Below are 18,877 nucleotides of genomic sequence, written 5' to 3' on the forward strand. Positions count from 1 at the left end.
TATTTCCGGAAATGACGTTATATTGATCATTTTTGTTATTTCAAATTGATCTAAACTTGTAAAACAAATGCAGAATGAATAAGATTTTTACAAATTGAACATAAAAAATAAGAGACTCGATCTCTTACCATCAATCGTTCTTTAATAATGGCCCTATCTTTACTAACTAGTTTTAATAAATTCACTTTCATTATCAAGAAAAATTTCATCATATTTACAAAAATAAGACACACTTTACTTTGAAGAAATGATTCTAGATGGGGATTGTATTCCAGCAAACAAATGAAAATAAGAGACTTTGGGTTTAAGGAAATTTTAGATTAAAGCCCCTTTATGTTTGATTGTTTATTGAAAATCAACTATTGTATGCAGATTAAGAATGTGTCTTTCTTAAGTCGTGAATAAAGAGCAATTTAAAAGTCAGTAAGGATTACTTACGCAAAACGAAGATAAGATAATTATTGCCCCTCTCCATTGACAATTGCAATAAATAGAAACCAGCGTTATTAACTATTGATACATATCATGCACGGATCTAATGGAGGAGTCGGGGGGATCTCTCACTGAAAAATTCAAATTTCTTTACATTTATATAGTAAAATTAGCGAAAATATACCTTGGACCCCCTCCCCCGGCAAGCATGAATATCCCTCGGACCAAGCACTGGAATTTTTTTCTAATTTTCTGGATCTGCGCATGAATATCATAGTGGCGTTTCCGCAAAAGAACAATTGAAATTCACAATTAACAGAAAAATACCGGCATTAACCGATACAAAAATATATTTTTAAAACAGATAAGACATATTTGGTTTTTTTCCCGTTCATATATTTGATAAAACTAGAAATATACAGTTACAGAAGAGCGAAATGGCAAATTAATTATACTTTTTTGATCGTGCGACAGCTTTAAATATACATAAAAATCAAAGTTAAAAAATAAAGTTCTTTTATAGGCAGCAGTTATATGTTATATTACAACACTCTATAGCTGACGATATTGTTTACATGGTGTTGCTTGCTAAGGACTCAAGATCGACCACACTGGTTTTTTTAAATTAAAATTATTATTATTATGATATATTATTTAGCAATATTTATATCTATTATTTTTTACATCAAATTTTTATTATATTTTTTTTTCAATTAAAATCACTAACTAACTTTAAGAAATCAGCAAAATTTCGAATAGATTCGTGTTCAAATATGTTTAAATAAATATGACTAACCCCCAAATACACTACAAACTAAGATGGAAAGGGCTTTAAGTGCTTCATTTTGTTTAAAACAGCAAATAGTGGAGATGGATGGAAATGTTATTTTTCATTCATGTTTTAGTAACAAAAGATTTAAAAAGATCAAACCATTGACGTTGAATTATTTTTAAATTGTTTTAAATATAAGAAAATTTTCCTTTTGCATTCATCTGTATACAATGAATATAAAATACTCGGAAACACTGCAGACACACATTTTTAAACGTAAAACTTTTTTTTAAAGATGAAAAGATATTTCAAATAGCTGAGTAACATAATGCAAAAATTGTCGAAGAAAACATAAGTTTATAAAGTTTAACAGCCTGTGATGTCACTTAGTGTCTAGATAATTCAAAAACAAGAAATGATGAATCCTCCAACACATTACATATGCGTCTAGGATATGGACTCCAAATCGTTACACAATAAAGAATAATCTTTATGAACACTGACGCAGAAAATAATACGGACATCATCGCCCCAAAAGTGCGTCAGACTCAAACAAATAACGAAACCAAGTGTATCTATTGGTATTGTTAAATTATTGAAATAAATGTATTCATGAAAAATACACGTTTTGCCTTTTTTTAATCTATTTTTTTTTATAAGAAGAGCCTGTCTAATGAAGAAAATATGTTACTTATGTATTTCACGCCAATATAAAGATAGAAAAGTTTGCATAACTTTACGGATGTTGACAAAGTTGATTGTAACTTCCTACTGACCAGTCACGTGACTAACAAAAACTGACAACCGGACTTTGCAAAGGACCACAATAATTCAATATTGTTTTCATAGGGAAAAGAAAAATGCTTTTTTTCTTCCTTTTGGCTTCTGTATCTCCGCTTCTTGTAAAAGGTAAGTGATGATATTGACATGGTTTTTGAAAGTCAGGGGGGAGGCGGCACAAAAAACACTTGACAAAACCTCGGATTCTCAAATTCCTAATCCCTCAGATTCTCAATTCCTTATCAATGATTGGGGTGGCGGGGAGGGGGGGGGGGGGGTGGCCTAGTATCTTAAAATATGTTTTTCATATCATCATTTCATAACTTTTTTAAAAAGTTGGTGTGGGCAATTTGCTTTAATCTTTCTTATTTGTATAAGCGATTTAATATTTAAAAAAAAAGCTTCAAAAAGTGTTGATCCCGGTTGCTTCGTGCCCAATAATTTTGAAATGAATGTTGCTGAATATAAAATCAAAGTACTGAAGTACTGACGGGAGTTGATTTTATCGATTATCATTTATTCTAAGATCAACTTATCTTGCATGGCAATTAGTTTCTATTATTTGAATTACGCACTTTTTATTATATATATGAGTTTTAAGACTTTTCCGACAAGAATTTCGAGAAACCCCATATGAATCATGCTGTGCAATATTTAAAGATAGATTTCAAACTATGTATTAGTAATCGAAACAATTCTAAAAATCGTATGGATCCAAGCACTATTGATATCAAACTCTAGTCTCGTTCAACCAGACGCTCGGCTGTCTCCTTTAATCTCCGACAAGCAAGAGAGCCTCTCTGCTTGTCGGAGATATACGGAGACAGCCGAGCGTCTGGTTGAACGAGACTTTATTAAACTCTGGCGTAGGAACACATGAGACTACAATACCATCTAAATTTTTCGTATTATATAAATTCTGACTATTTTCAAAGTGTTTATAGATAAATTTCCTTGAAAAACAATGCTTCAGCATACATTACATCGAATTTTTCCATTATTTTCAAGAACTAAGTCTTGTCAGCGGTGATGATTTGTGCTTAGGTCCAAACACTGTTTCACTTTCGGTTTGCCAGAGTAACTGCATAGGAGAATTGATTAAAATCAACTCCCAAAAATAGTTGTGTTTGACAAGCCTCGGAATGAAAAATGATACAAGGTTATCATTTCACTGTAGGTTAAAGTTTCATATATTTGATAAAGGCCTAACAGCAATACTATATTGTACAGAAAAATGATATTCTATTTCAACCAAAAATATTGTCTTATTTTTCTCCCTGAATAGATGTCTTAAAGCCCCCCCCCCCCGCCAAGCCGTATACATATGTATACGTTTTTTTCATAACACTGATAAAAAATAAAACATTTTGATACAAAATGAATAGCTGATTGCCATGGGAACCAGCTGATGGCGGGAAATGGTATGATACAAAGTGAAGGCTATCCGGTGAACTACGGCAATAATCTGAACTGTTCATGGACCATCCGGGCGTCAGCGATGGAGCAGGTTATTCTCACATTTAGTGACGTCATGCTGGAAGACTGCGAGTTTTGTAACTGTGATTACGTTCAGGTAATAAGAATTTGGTAAGAGGAATGGGAACATTTAATTGAATGTTAATTTTAGTAAAAAAAAAAAATAAATAATTATTAAAAAAAAAAAAAACCAAAAAAAAAAACCAAAAACAAAACCAGAACAGAACAGAACAAACAAACAAAAATAACTGTAGTACTCAATTTTTTCTTAATCATAATTTTCATTTTTAAATTTGATAAATTTTTTATTTCTAAATTTCTTTTGGAGTATTATGAATCACAATCGTATATTGACATGTCAGTTGATTTGGAATAATATACCTTAAAAACCACACAAAAAACAGGTACTAGATGGGCCTGACCCCTCAAGTCCAGTTATTGGGACATACTGTGGGGAGAATCGTCGGCCGTTCTCTGTCATGTCATCGGGGGAGGCCCTCACCGTGGTGTTTGTAACGGATGCCAGCAACGAGGAGGGGGGTTTGACTGGATTCCGGGCCAACTACACCTCCATATCGAGTAAGACTCCAGAACCTTTATAACAGGAACTCAATATATGTAGTGAAAACAAAATAATCCCTTAGAAAAGGAACTCAAAAGTCTTCATATATTTAGTCAAAAGATTGTCTTGTGGCATTCTACATGCTAGACTCTAAACAGAGTCATATGAGACGGTTATCTTACCGTAGGACATTTTTACATACTAGACTCACAGTGGATAAAACTGTAACATTTTTGGGTAAATGCTTGAAAAGTTTAATGTTTATAGTTATGTTAACTCAATTATTAATCTATCTCTGTAGAATGCGGGGGGAACTATGCAACGATGAATGGCACCATAACGTCTCCGGCTGACGTAAACAACATGTATCCAAACAACGCCGACTGTGTGTACCAGATCACGGTTCCCGCCATGTACACCATCTTCCTGAAGGTGGACAGACTGATTCTGCAGGACAAATCAATGGAGACTGGTTGTTCTGATTTCCTAGAGGTGAGAACAATTACTATTAAATTAGGAGAACACGACTTATACCGTTATAGAATGCTACACCAATTTGAACTGTGTAGGAAAGAACAACACAACAGTTTGCAATTAAAATGTCATCATGTTTTAAAATTTTTAACTTCCCTTTTTATTCGGTATGGTAAAAACTACGCATCAAAAGTGTATCTCGTATGACACTTCAATATTATCAATAAATAGACACTATCAATATAAATAATGGTTATATTCAGGTGAAGGAGACAGCGATGGGAACAGATCTAGGAAAGTATTGCGGGGAGATGGACAGGTTCAGCGTGATGACGTCACAAAACACCATGTGGCTCAGGTTCTCCTCTGACAACACCACAACGTCACAAGGGTTTACCGTCCTTTGGGATGTTATAGGTACGTCATAACTATTTACCTCATAGCAAAGGTGAAACAGTGATTCCCAACATGATTTCAAGATTAAAACAATTCACCAGTGATCTGTAACATAAACATTGGACTGAATTCTTAATACTGTTATGTTGTAAATTTTGAATTTACCGGGTGGCAGTAAATACAAAATTTAGTTGTCATGTTGTAAACTTTGTATTTACTGCCACCCGGTAAGTTCAAAATTTACAACATGACAATATGCTACTTTTAGAAAACACAAGGTATTATACGAACCCGACTGGAATGGTAAGTTCCCCAAGCTTTGGCGGGATGTACCCATTCAATGCCAACATTACCTACACCATCACGTTACCTGCATTCAAACAAGTGTTCCTAAAGTTCTCGGTCTTTGATTTGGAACCAGCGGTTGTGCAAGACGTTGCGAGCATGCCGGGACAAAACTGCGCCGATCTACTGGAGGTATAATCATAATGATATACATGTGGATGTTTTCGACATAGCTTTATAAATATACATGTAGTTGTATTACGCACATAAAGTAATCTTCATAACAAATTTTGAAAAAAAAACCCACAAAAAACCGCGTGAAAATATATAATTTTGAAATTATATAAGTAGTTATCACAAAAACAAGTGTATTAGAAAAAATTGTGCATATGGTTTCTGGAATGTAGTGCGACCTTTTTCATTTTTTTCAATATATTTTTTTTTTTATAAATTATTTTATTCAGATATATGATTCTTCTGGCCGATTGGAGTCTTACTGTGGGCTGAGGAACCCGTTTAGCATTCTATCGATGAACAACAGCATAACTCTAATGTTCAAGTCTAATTTAGCGATAAATCGGCGAGGATTCGTAGCAGAATACGAAACAATAGGTTTGAAATTATTACAGACAAACCATGCTATTCAGCAATGGCAAATTATCATTAATATTCTTTTTTGCCTTAACTTAGATGCACATTTTCATTGTTCATATTTTAAATATAAAGGACTCTATCAAAAGTTCTAATTAATTGCCAGTTACAAGCAACAAACTTAAATAGAAATGAATGTATTACTTTTATTTTGTGAATATATTACGTTTATTTTGTGAGGTTCAAATGCATGAATAATTTACAAGATGATTTAAAAATAGAATCTATTTTTTTGAAATGAAATACATAAAGGGTTTAGAATTATATATACTGATTGATTTCATACAGAATAAAATACTAGATATCAATTAATTATATTGCAGTTTTATCAACCTATAAATTTGCTGTTACATAATTAACAGAAAGGAATACTGTGTTCACGGATTACAATGGATTAATAACACCTCCCCAGTATCAAGGGATGTACGCACACAATCTGGACAGCAACTACACCATTACCAGGCCCCAGAACGAACCCATCCTGCTATCCATACTCAGTTTCGAAGTCCAAGAACCCATCAATGGCACATGCCTTGATTATTTACAGGTAAACACTAACATCCATTTATGATTTTAAAAAATTAATAAATCAGGTATAATTAACATTTGTTCTCTGTGAAACGTTTCACAAAAGGTCTTTACTTACTTATATGTAGAATAAATGGTAACAGTCTCTAACTGTCTTTGTTACTTGTGCTTGCCAACAGATAGGAACTGAGACAATATGCGGGGAACAGAACCCAAAGACGTACATTTTCTACGGATCGACTAGCTTTAGATTCAAGTCGGATTTTTTTCTATCCGGTGCAGGATTTCAAGCCCAGTACGACGGTAAATAACCAAAAGTCCATTATATAAAGATAACTAATACAGGAAAAGATTGGTAATTGCATAAAAATAATCTCAGAAATCACAGAGAAAAGAAGCAACGGCAAACGACTAGCAAAAAGTTAAAAAAAAGACGTGTACATTAATCACAAAATAAATAGAAATGTTTGTAATTGGAAGAAAATCTGAATTAATTGAATATTTCTTTATTAACCTTCTCCAAAACAAGATTTTACTTGAGAATTCTTTCTATAAAAAAACGTTTTGGGATGGAGGGGGGCATATTTTTTTTCTGAGTTCGGTAAATAATGATGTCTGTGTTTCTGTCTGTAGTCTGTAACACTACCATCATGGAGGATTCTGGTGTTCTCCGCTCCCCGGGCTATCCGGCGGTCACCTACGACAACATCACCTGCATCTACTCCCTCAGACAGTCCCAGCACAGAATGTTTGACATAGACTTCACAAAATTCGATCTTCCCTCTAAAGTCAACGGAATGTGTGACAGCTATGTCAAAGTAATGCATATCTAACATTCTTCTTCTTTTTTTAACCCTTTTCCGCCATTTCTATCGATAATCGCGACTCACGCAGCCTTCATATTCTATTTAAATGCTAGACTAAGTATAATTAAAAGTGAATGTCGTACAATCATGCAAAATAAATGTATGATCAAATGATAGCAGAGAGCTAGATTACTCGTTGACATTGGATTCATATTAATATAAGTATCCATTTTTAAGCTTTTTTTTCCATTTCCTACATTTTACTAGATAACTGATCCACATAGAGGAGACATAGAAGTAGCGACCATGGAGGGAGGGCAGATGATGAAGGAGACCATGCTCTGTGGGAACAGAGCTCCTTTTAACGTCACAGTTCAAGCCAGGGAAATCAGAATTACTTATGTCTCTGCCTCCGGCAACAACACAATGGGTTTCAACTTGAATTTTAATATTACTGACATACGTAAGCAGTTTGCTCTTTTATGTTCCTTTTTTTGTTATAGATGTCAAAGTTTCTTCTTTTTAAATATATCCAAGTTCCTTATATTGCAATATTTTAAGTTTCTTAATTAAACAATTTGTTTACCCCCCCCCCCTTTTTTTTTTACGTTCCCTTTTTAGCTTACCTGAGTCGAAGGGTCAAGTGAGATTTTTTTTAATCAAAATATGTCCGTTGTCTGTCATTGTCGTGATCGTCGTTGTAAACTTTTCACATTTTCATCATCTTCTCTAGAACAGCTGAAGCAATGTCAGCCAAACTTGGCACAAATCATTATTGGCTGTAGGGGATTCAAGTTTATTCAAATGACGGGTCATGCTTTCTTTAAAGGGGAGATAATTTAGAATTATTGAAAATTTGTTGATATTTTTCAAAAAATTTCTTCTCAAAAACCATTAAGCCAGAAAAGTTAAAACGTTTGTAGAAGAATCCTCAGGTAGTGTAGTTTAAAGTTTGTTCAAATCATGATTCTTGGGGGTATGGTTGGGCCACAATGGGATGTCGATTTTTTTACATAGGAATATTTAGAGAAAAATCTCTAAAAATCTTCTTTTCAAAATCCGTTTGGTCAGAAAAGCTTATACTTGTGTGGAAGCATCCTCAGGTAAGGCAGATTCAAGTTTGTTCTAATCAAAGTCCAAAGGGTAGGGTGGGCTCACAATGGGAGCTGATGTCAATTTTGTTCAAATCATGATACCTGGGAGAAGGGGGGGGGGGGTAGTTTCTACATTGGAATAAATAGAGAAAAACTTATGAAATTTTTTATAAACAAAATACACTCTACTATTAAAGTTGTGTAGATATTCTGTACTTGAAACTCTAAAGACGGTCTACAGCGTTTCTGATCTGTTATGGTCATTGTGGTTCAGGTGAGGGATGTGACCCCTAAGCCTCTTGTTGCAATATGTTAAAGACAATTTTTATTGCAATATGTTCAAATTTTCTTTTTTTTCAATGTGTTCAGAACCCTGTCTATCGTAATTTATGTTCAACTTCCCTTTTGTTATATGTTCAAGATCCTTTCTATTGCATTGTGTTCAACTTCCTCTTCATTGCAGTATTTTCAAGTTCCCTTTTTTATCTTTGTATCTTTGTTTTCTATAGCAACTACCACCACTCCAACCACAACCACTACCACTGGTATCATGACCAACCGACCAACCACCTCCACAACACAAGCCCCGCCTACATCCTCAACACCAGGAGGTACGAAATTATAACGTCACGATAATTGACAGGTTTTAACGCAATGACCTGGGATTTTCTTGTACTTTTTTTTAAATATTAAATAATTGGGACGTAATTTCGTAGATTTACATGTACCTATATATACCATAGAACAAAGACTGTAATTGGTTGAAGATGTTAACTCGTGAGTCAGAAGTACGTAAGACATCGACGAAAATTAAGCCATCACGAATTCTAATGATTCCTCAAGAAGCATTAAACCTTTCAATCACATTATCTTTCGCTTATACATCACTATGAAACAATATCATAATGATGTTCGCAGTTTAGTTAAAATCCATTGCCCAGATGATTTTGTGACCGAGAGAGTCATTATGTTAAATACCCCTAAATTTCCGTTATTCTACGAAGAACTTAATAAGTCACTGCAAAATGTAGGTTTCTATGTACTTATATAAATGTAATGTTAAGTCATCAAGAAGTCAGAGCGACACCGTGTTAGATGAGTTGTGAGACAATATCTTACGCTCTGTATATAACATTGCGGTGGTTTTTAATTAAAATGGGATGAATATAAAAAATCAATCATCCAACGAGATTTTGAATTCAAAGCAATCATTTCCATGACCAACAAAGCTTACAGCGAGAGTATCTACTCCAAAAGTATCTAAAGTATCTATCTATCTAGCTCTAAAGTATCTACTTCAATTTCAGTTGGTGGACCTGGGACGAAAGACAATACCACGTCAGCCAGCTTACCTATCAGTGAGTAGTCGAAGCTTTGAGTAATTATTGTACTTTCAACGTTTCATAGGTTACTATAATAAACATAATTAGGTTTATCCTCGTGTGTTAAAGTCGTTTAATAAGTTGTGTTGCAATCATCTTCTCTTTCGTCTATTCTTCAGTCTTTAAAATTCGAATAGAGTTTTCCTACATTTCAATATTTGATTAGATACTTGTCAAAGTGTGGCTCTATTTCTGCAAAATTTCAAATTTTTATGAGATATACTTATGGTTGTGAGACTTGATTTGTTCAAGACATGAAACGGAATTAAATAAATCAAAAAATGACGAATTCAAGAAACTTACGAAGACTATTCGGAAATGCTACCGAGAGGTTGACATACACATTTATAAAATCATGAAATCGTTTACGTATTCCATGTACTATATCATTTACTTTGTTATTTTTTTCCTCCAGTCATTGCTATCATCGTCGTCAGCGTCCTGCTATTCACCGTTGCCGTTATTTGCATCGTAAAGTCAAAGTAAGAATGGTTGTTTATTTCACAGAAAAAAATATTAATACTGTATACAGGGTTATTTTCACCCCGTGTTATTTTCGCCTTTCTACACTTGCAAACGGTTTCGCCCCATCTTGAATTCGCCCAGATGCAGATATGTTAACAGATATATTATATGCGACATAGAGTTCGCCCAGTCTTATATTTGACCGCCGACGACGAGGGCGAAAGGGGCGAAAATAAAACGGGAGCGAATATTTACCAGTATACAGTACATGTCATGCTTAAACTTTAAATTTTCATTTTTATTTGAATTCATTTTGAATTTTTTTTTTAACTCTCACATTTTAATAAATTATTTTTTGTTTACTTTTTTTTCTAGGAGTTCAAAAAATGATTCTGAGAACTTGAAGATCCTGTCAGTGCGAAGAACCCGACAGTCCTGTGCCGTACTGAACCCAAGTTACGAGTCAAACGAAGAGCTAAACCGGGGAGAACTCAAATAGAAATCCAACAATCTGGATCTATGCCCAGTTTACTATATGAATTATAGATTTCCTCATTGTACATCAGTTTGTTGTGATTTTGTCATACAGTGTTGACTGCGTAATCGACCATTTATTCATTAGGGTCAACGCATAAAGCCGTTCGACAATGCATCCGGAATCATATTATTTCCCCTATTGTGCAAAGATGATCTTTTGTTTTGTTACATGTACCGTATACTAGCTAGTAGAAACAAAATGATGAATGCGTTATTTGGATTTATGTTACCTATTTGGCAATAACTGTGCTGGGCATCCTGTTCATAATCGCATTTATTGTGAATGACGTACGTAATCTGTACCGCGTACAACTCTACAACCTTCAGTGTACAAACCCAGTGTTTGCGCTGACAATGCATGTTAATCCGGTGAGAAAGATTTTGAAAAGTGTTCTATAATTTTGAAATACATGTATATGTAAACTAAATCTAGTATATTTTCAAGATGTATATATTTTTTAAAAAAGTGTTCTCTAAATGATTTTGAAATATATGTAAATTAAATCTGGTATATTTTCAAGATGTATAGTAAATACTAGTATTTTAAATCTTAATTAAATTATAAATTGATTTCCAAAATTTGTGAAATAAACTTTCTTCAAATATCCCTGTCTGATTTTTCAGTTATTCCTATATAATATAAAAAAGATGCACTGGCGTTTGTTAATTACATGTACATGAATATTTTTGTGTTGCATTACTTCAGGCTATGTTGATTTGAAAGTAGAGTATGCAAACAGATTTCGTCAATACTGAATTTCACTTTCTCATCCAAATTAATTGGTGTGTATGTTATTTCAAATTTCTCATGGCTAATATATTACGGCAAAATAACGTATATTGTAGTTTCTTTTTTTTTTTCGTGGAATCAATGAACATCACAGTTTCATGGATACGTAAATTCGTTGTCAATGATTCTATCAAATACAACATCATAGCAGACATTGCATTTCAATAAAAATTAAATTTCATGGATCAACTTAAAAACGAAATCCACAAAAATTGGTATTCAATGAATATTGATGAAACAACAGTATTGGAGTTTTTTTTTTTTTTTTTATCTCTCCCCGTTTTCCTATCAAACTTTCTAGACGTATTTCTTTCTGAGATGTAGAATATTACTCTTAATTGATTGTAAAATTCAAGGTAAAGAACATTATTCTTCTAATCATACATTAAAAATGAAAAGAAATAATTCAAAAGGACTTTTTTGTGTTTATCATAAAATTGGACAAATCGGACAAATGCTGATCATGTTCATGACTCATAAGACATGCAACTCTTGTCTTCAAAGATAATAAAATTAAACCAAACGATCTCTATGGTGTATTATGGGACATTTATTAGACAGTTCTTAATCAAACGAAGTCCACGAACTCAAACATGCTTACAATCTTGAACTTTCAATCACTGCATCGTTAGTGTCTTGTTCCGCAGGACTTTCTGAATCAGCATCAGTCTTTATCACCGGCTCATCGACTGACGGGGGTGGTTTAGTCTCCATGACCTGCTCACTTTTGATCATTCTTCCTCCACTCTCTGTGTTGCTATATATGCCTTCGTCATTTGATGTGTCTGGGAGTATCTCACTGTAAATTGACACTTTCACACCAAGATTCCTATTGCGGCGCGTGCGCTGTCGCCGCAGTTGGTCGTACTGAACATCAGCTTCCTCGTAGATGGCCTCTTCTTCCTCCGGAGCAACAGATGCAATGGCCTTATCTTGTTGTTGCTGACTTTCCGACTCGACGTCGCCTCCTAATTTTTCGCTAGTTGACATTCTCGTTTTTACGTCTTTCGGGTCTGGTACATTTGGTTTTTTGGGGTTTTTAGTAGAACCTTGACGAGTTTTGTGCACAGTTGCATACACCGGTTGCTCATTGGAACCCCCAGTGTTTCCATCATCGCTGTTGGGGTTTTCCGGTTCGTCTAGAACTGAGAGAACATCGTCCAACATTCCTCTAGTCTTATCAGGTTGACTGTATATAGGTTGGTCATTTTCGTTTTCCCCATTTGATTTATTAGAATTCTTAAAAATTCTCTCTCCGGTTGAATAACGAATGTTATTTGCACTGGTCAATTCCGGTAGCACGGATTTTGGGCTGACAAATGAACTATGTCTCTTTTTATTGAGAGTTGCATAACTTGGCATTTCATTTTTCATATTGTTCGTTTTCGTTTTGTCCACATTAGCATCTATAGCTCTTTGGCCGACGGAGACATTTTCCAAAAGCGAAGGTGTGTTCGTATATATTTCCTGGTTTTCGTCATTTTCAAATACTTTACTAGTAGTATTTGTATGATCATAGTCTTCGTTTCCTTCGCTGATGATGGAGACTTCGCTGTAGGTTTTAAAGTCATTAGGATCAACTTTCTTTCCTCTTTTCTGCCTTAAAACGTCATATGTATTCATAGCCTCCACATATGGGCTCTCTTCTTTACTCGACTGTTTTCGTTCCAGGGTACCTGAGCCACCAACATCTTCTAACGACTGATACATGGAGTCAGCCGGCTGAGATCTGGAGTATTTCCGTGACATGCGCAGTACTGACTCGTGTGCTGCTACGATGGATTGTCGGGAAATTTCGTCATTCTCGAGAGCCTCTATGTAGCCGTCGACAACGCTGTCTTTGGAAACGTAGTTTGGATTAACGATTGACCGAAGTTGCGTTATTGGAGCGCTCATTTTTCTGTAAAATGAAAAAAATAATTGCAGGATTTATAAATCAAGCTAAATTGCGATCAATGAAATTACTTGTACACAACTTACTTTTTCTTTACAAGGAAGCGAACAACTGCAATAGCAATTCCAAATATGAGTATCAAAAGCAGGACCGGAACCACTAAAATAAAAATTATACAGTATGTATTTAAATCAATTTAAATATACTACAGGAACTTCAAAAGCACATGGTTCAAATAGCGATAAACATAAATTCATAATGAAACATCAAACTCACCAATTACAATGATAATGAAGTCTGTTGAAACTTTGGTAGACGAAAGAACCATAGGTTCTGAAAATTTCGGAGCAAATATAGATATGAAAGAAAACAAAATCTACATTTTCCATATTTAGATATGAAAAAAAAACCCCAAAACCAAAATTTATATTTGCCATATTTTTCTAGAGTAAACATACTATCCAAATTATTTTAGATTTTAAAAATATGAATTTTAACACAAAAGCTGATACAGTATTTTATTTAAGAAAAAATAACATTAACATAACAAAACTGACCAGCAAGAGACATCATATATTTACCTGGTCCTGTTAGATTACTCTTCTGTCTGGTAGTGGTCGATAAGATTGTTGGTGTTTGGGTTTCTGAACAACACACACAAATATAGATAGCCATTGAAAAATAGAATCAGAAATAACAATGGAGAGAACACATAGGTATTTAGTTGTTAAACCAGTGATTTTACGCTGAACACAAGATAATGATAGCAGTCTTACTTGTGGTTGTCGATGGAGTTGTTGTCTTGGAGGTTGTTGTTGTAGTAGTAGTTATTGGTTTTGTTGTTGTTGTTGTCGTCGTCGTTGTTGTCGTTTTCTGTGTGGTGGTCGTTAAGTCTGAATGGTATTTCCAAAAAAAGCTTGTATCATAATATATTTACGATTTTTTAAAGTTTGCAAAACTATAATATTGGAAATTTTTGCACAAGTGTCCCATGCAGTTTTCACGAGTGGAGATCACAAGTATGAATACACAAAAAGTACATGAAATTCGTTGAATTCAAAAGTAAGGATAATCTTAGACGTGCTTACATATAGGTAATCCGAAAGGTAAATATCATATTTATCACAGCGCAAATTATAATGAAAATAATTTTCAATATAATATTAGACACACCCAATCACGTAAAATAAAATTAGAAAATGGATTGCCGTTTACCACAAAATGAGATGTTGCAGTATTCGGGATGTTCGGTAGCCGCATTGAAGCACCAAGGCATTGGCTGGTTATTAGGGTTCCTGCAGTAGTTCTCTTGATCTAACAATTCACTGAACCCGTTCTTCATTGCAAGTGTGCTATCCCAGCGTGCGCATGCGCTGCCGTTACTAGTGACGTTGATTTGACCTGCATAACTTTCCCCTGACGGATCTTGGAGACATTCGGTGATATTTTTCACTGTTTTGAGGATAAGTGAATAAATTTAGTCAATACTAGTATTTTAATAACGACGACAAAAATATGATATTCTAAAAAGCTTTTGATATAAAGTAAATCTACAATTGATCAGCTGAACCTCATTTTTATAGTATTCCAAGACGGTTAATCAAGATGCAAGACATTTCATGTTTGCTGGTACCGGTTGTGTTGGCAATATAGCAGGGCGTTTTTTTTTCAACTTAGAACCATTTTAACAAGAGCTTGGACTTTGGGTAGTTGTGTTAAACAGCAACGTGACGTAGGCCTGTCTATTGGCTTTTGAACTAAGACTACGCAACCGGTGGAAATTTCACTTGAAACCGCGTCATTTTTAACTTGTTTTGACGCAAGAAATAGATCGCTACATCCTATTGAAAGTCCAAGGTCTTGTTTATAAAATGGTTCTATTACGTTTGTAATATTGCTTCATTCATATTCGTACAATGTAATTCGATTTTCGTGGATTTCGTAGGAGCACGTCACTCATAAGCTTGCATTCCTAATAGATTACTAGTATATAAATACTCACATGGAAGCCAATCCAAGAAAAAAAATCCCAAACTCCAAAAACTTACAGTTCATGAAAAATGGCAAGCACGAATTTCAATGATTGCACGGTTTTGCATTTTATTCACCTCTTGCATTAAACAAATTAAAGGAATATTTAATAACCTTGGGTCGAGTTTAAGAAAAACAGCATATGTCCAAATATCTAGGTCACCATTTCAAGCAAAATAAACAAACATTATACGACAGTCATTATACCCTAGGAATGTACCTTCATACGCCAGACTAAATCCTGCCTCGGTTTTCGTCTTGTCGCTGGAAAACATCATCAACGCTTTTCCATGATAGAAAGAGAAGCTTCGCGGCATCGTCTTGCCACAAAATTCCCCATACATTTTGAAGTCAGAATTCCTTAGCTGAAATATTATTACAGATAAATGTGTAGAATTATATACACTTTTAAAACGAATGACAAAATACTATAGTTTATCTATCTTTTTCACTATAAACACTCACCCTGACGAAATCGGCGCAGGATCCGTCCTTGACCTCCTTTTCGAGTTCAAAGGACAGAAATCGTAGAGACAAAAGCTGGCTCGCCCCAAAAGTGAATGAATATACACACTGTATGTTGGAGGGATATCTACCGGCATAGTTTGGTGACAAAACGATTCCAGATGAAGTATTGTATTCATATACACAATCTAAAACACCAAATTATAGAAGAGGTTGATGATATCTAGATACTTTGTCCCTCCTTTTCACTCAACTTAAGAAGAAAATAAAATGATTCTAATAATGATCAATAAAATGCATCTTTTTGTATTATTTTGCTTGGTCACGTTAAACTGCAGCATAACATTTTAATAAACGCCTTTCAGTGAAAGGCACCTGATTCAATCCCAAATAAGCTGTAGGCATTTTTTCTTTAAAGCTTATTTCATCAAATTGACAATTAAGTAACGTTTCATCGTTTGCCCTGCTTCCATTAGCTTACTGTTTGGAACAAAAGTATAGTTGGCCTTGAACCCCTTCCTAGTGACGGTCGTGTCCGACGTAAAGCGGATTCTGACGGTCGACGAGCTTAACAAAATGGAGGATCCTTTGTCGCTTGCACTATCAATTCCATCACATACCTCGTAGGTCGAAGAGGCATTTATATCTTCAAATATCTATGAGTAATTTAACAAAATATATACATTCTATAAACATTCTCTATTCTTGGTTTACCAGTTTAAATGATTGGTTTTTTTTCTCTCTTCGAAAGTTGATGTTTACTTCTTAATTTGCGTCATTGCCTGCTTTTATATATATATATATATATATATATATATATATATATATATATATATATATATATATATATATATATATATATATATATATATATATATATATATACTAAGTAGGTATACATCTCTTTCATTGTTAAATTTACCTTAATGCTGTCAAAACAATTACTACCCGCGTGTTCCACATCAATGTCCGTGAACGTCAGGATAATTTTGTTACCACCTGGACAGATGATATCCCAGTCACAAGACAGGTCGTTGGCATAGCTTACCGGAAAGCCAGGTGACATAATTGTCCCAGAGGAATTTGTCAGGACCCCTCCGCACGAAGCTGCAGCAGGAAAAATGGTTTGTCACACTAAATTTTCCAAAACATTTTGCTCTACATTTGCTTTACATTTGATTATTATGGGATACTTACCCCCAATAGTGCGGTGACCGGCCATACTTGCAAACAATATCAAGAAACTTTTGACAAATGAAGACATCTTGTACAAGAACAAAAAGTAATATCACATTTGTGTGTCTATGAGTAAAAGCCTTCAGATGATTTGTTACATTATGATTATATATGCATAGGTTACTACAGTCTAGAAAGTCCGGGTTGCTAATGATCTAAGCTGTCGTGTAATAAATGTATCCGTACACACTGTGCAATACATTGACACGCATACGCGGATTTAAATTTAATCATTCAGGGGGATCACAGAGAGAATATTGCCTGTCAATTACTTCTTTTTCTAATATTTATGATGTGGGCCTTTTTTGTTCCTTTTAATACAACACCGACCGAATGTTCAGCGATATCACTATCGTTGTGATATATATTAATACAAATATTTGTTAGATAAATTGTCTTTTTACTATTTGAGTAAGCATTTTTGCATATTAAGAATATGAGTTTAATCAAGTTTTCAGAACTGATAATATCTATGCATTGTTGCAACGCACTTGGAAAAAATTACGCACTTTAAATTTTTTTTTTCAAAGTGCGTTAAATTTGGGACCAAATCAACGCACTTTGAAATTTTTTTTCAAAGTGCGTTAAATTTTGTACTCAGTTAACCCACTTTAAAAAAAGATAACAAACGTATCTTTTGTTCACATCATGTTTGTTTACAAACACATGCAATAAGCCAGTTGAAATATGTTATACATTGATCTCCATTATCAATATATCTAAATCATATTCGTTCTGGCATGACCCAATATACCAGGTAAGAAGTAAATTTACTGCATACTCAAAAAAGGAAAATACAGTTACTTAGCGATGAAGTTCATTTCATATTTGGGTAATTCAAATCTCCCAAAGAACAAAAAGGAAACAATTCTCATCTAGACATTGCTTATCAAGTTAGCTGAGAATACAATGGGTTTTTTTAAAAAAAATAAATCATATTAAGCTAAACAAGGATGAAACAATCATTCATTGTCTATTAAAGTATCAATTACCTTACCCTGAACATTTTTTTTTCAAAGTGCGTTAATATCGACGATATGAAGGCACTTTGAAATTTTTTTTTCAAAGTGCGTTGACTTGGTCCCAAAATTAACGCACTTTGAAAAAAAAATTTCAAAGTGCGTTTTAACAATGCATACTGTCCTTCATAAAATTTTTTAATTTTTTTTTCATAGAAAATAGGAATGACAAATAGCCAGATATTGAATTATATTTTGCACAACTTAAGTAGTTTAAATGAATTAACGGTATTTCAGAAGGTCATACCAATGATAACAGTAGATTACTGTGAATCTTCCGTGCATATCTTGTGTGCTTGCATATGCTTCAAAAGATGTTTTTGGTCCGGAAGCATATTTTCAGAAAGTCAGAGGCAAGAATCCTGACTTTGTACGAGTCAATTTTGGTGACAACTCATTCCGACAAAGATCCACTTATAATACTAATTTGGTTTTTTATTCGTTTTTTTAAGGGACCAATTCTCTATTTTAGTTTGCATGAATTTTGATTAGCTATTACATCGATTCAGTTACATGTGGTCTTTCAACGACGTTAAGAAAACCATTTCCAAATTCTTGTGGTCATTTTGATGCCTAAAAGATAATTTCCTACGACATCATTGTGCCGACACTGTAATCCTGGTTAATGGCAACGGGGTTTCTTGACCATAATTGAAGAGTTTCTTGTTCTTTCATTTTATATCAAAAGGAACTAAACTATGACGTGTTAAGAAAATCGCTGACCCTGCATGCCGCCGAATTGGTAATCACACAGAAGGAGAACCATTTTAACAAGACCTTGGACTTTCAGTAGGGCGTAGCT

General features: G+C 34.1%; 2 protein-coding genes across 2 annotated transcripts; one reads left to right on the forward strand and one right to left on the reverse strand.

Annotated features, from left to right (window-relative positions):
• The first annotated feature begins 1,954 nt into the window (after window positions 1-1,954).
• LOC105326350 (cubilin) lies at window positions 1,955-11,145 on the forward strand. Its single transcript, XM_034455264.2, has 15 exons — window positions 1,955-2,113; window positions 3,370-3,557; window positions 3,865-4,039; window positions 4,324-4,514; window positions 4,760-4,913; window positions 5,161-5,369; window positions 5,642-5,789; window positions 6,191-6,375; window positions 6,536-6,659; window positions 6,990-7,174; window positions 7,430-7,625; window positions 8,766-8,867; window positions 9,564-9,614; window positions 10,054-10,120; window positions 10,479-11,145. Exons 1-15 carry the CDS (start codon window positions 2,065-2,067, stop codon window positions 10,600-10,602), a joined length of 2,148 nt encoding a protein of 715 aa, XP_034311155.2. The 5' UTR covers window positions 1,955-2,064; the 3' UTR covers window positions 10,603-11,145.
• Window positions 11,146-11,921: 776 nt separating this feature from the next.
• Window positions 11,922-17,174, reverse strand: LOC105326351 (uncharacterized). The gene is made up of 11 exons (XM_034455271.2): window positions 17,018-17,174; window positions 16,743-16,927; window positions 16,302-16,476; window positions 15,821-16,008; window positions 15,576-15,720; window positions 14,540-14,776; window positions 14,101-14,217; window positions 13,906-13,968; window positions 13,601-13,657; window positions 13,411-13,483; window positions 11,922-13,330 (listed from the first exon to the last, which is right to left on the reverse strand). The coding sequence occupies exons 1-11, from the start codon at window positions 17,082-17,084 to the stop codon at window positions 12,028-12,030; spliced, it is 2,610 nt and encodes an 869-aa protein (XP_034311162.2). The 5' UTR covers window positions 17,085-17,174; the 3' UTR covers window positions 11,922-12,027.
• Between the last annotated feature and the right edge of the window lie 1,703 nt (window positions 17,175-18,877).

The sequence above is a fragment of the Magallana gigas genome, chromosome 5, assembly GCF_963853765.1.
Source record: "Magallana gigas chromosome 5, xbMagGiga1.1, whole genome shotgun sequence".
In the NCBI taxonomy this organism is placed as follows: domain Eukaryota; kingdom Metazoa; phylum Mollusca; class Bivalvia; order Ostreida; family Ostreidae; genus Magallana; species Magallana gigas.

What these genes read in the sequence shown, in the direction of transcription:
- LOC105326350 (XM_034455264.2), top strand. Translation starts at nt 2,065, where the DNA reads ATGCTTTTTTTCTTCCTTTTGGCTTCTGTATCTCCGCTTCTTGTAAAA. An exon ending in TTTTAATATTACTGACATAC is followed by an intron (nt 7,626 to 8,765) that starts GTAAGCAGTTTG and finishes TGTTTTCTATAG; the next exon opens with CAACTACCACCACTCCAACC. An exon ending in ATTTGCATCGTAAAGTCAAA is followed by an intron (nt 10,121 to 10,478) that starts GTAAGAATGGTT and finishes TTTTTTTTCTAG; the next exon opens with GAGTTCAAAAAATGATTCTG.
- LOC105326351 (XM_034455271.2), bottom strand. Translation starts at nt 17,084, where the DNA reads ATGTCTTCATTTGTCAAAAGTTTCTTGATATTGTTTGCAAGTATGGCC. An exon ending in CGGTCACCGCACTATTGGGG is followed by an intron (nt 16,928 to 17,017) that starts GTAAGTATCCCA and finishes TTCCTGCTGCAG; the next exon opens with CTTCGTGCGGAGGGGTCCTG. An exon ending in ATTTAGTCTGGCGTATGAAG is followed by an intron (nt 14,777 to 15,575) that starts GTACATTCCTAG and finishes TCCTCAAAACAG; the next exon opens with TGAAAAATATCACCGAATGT.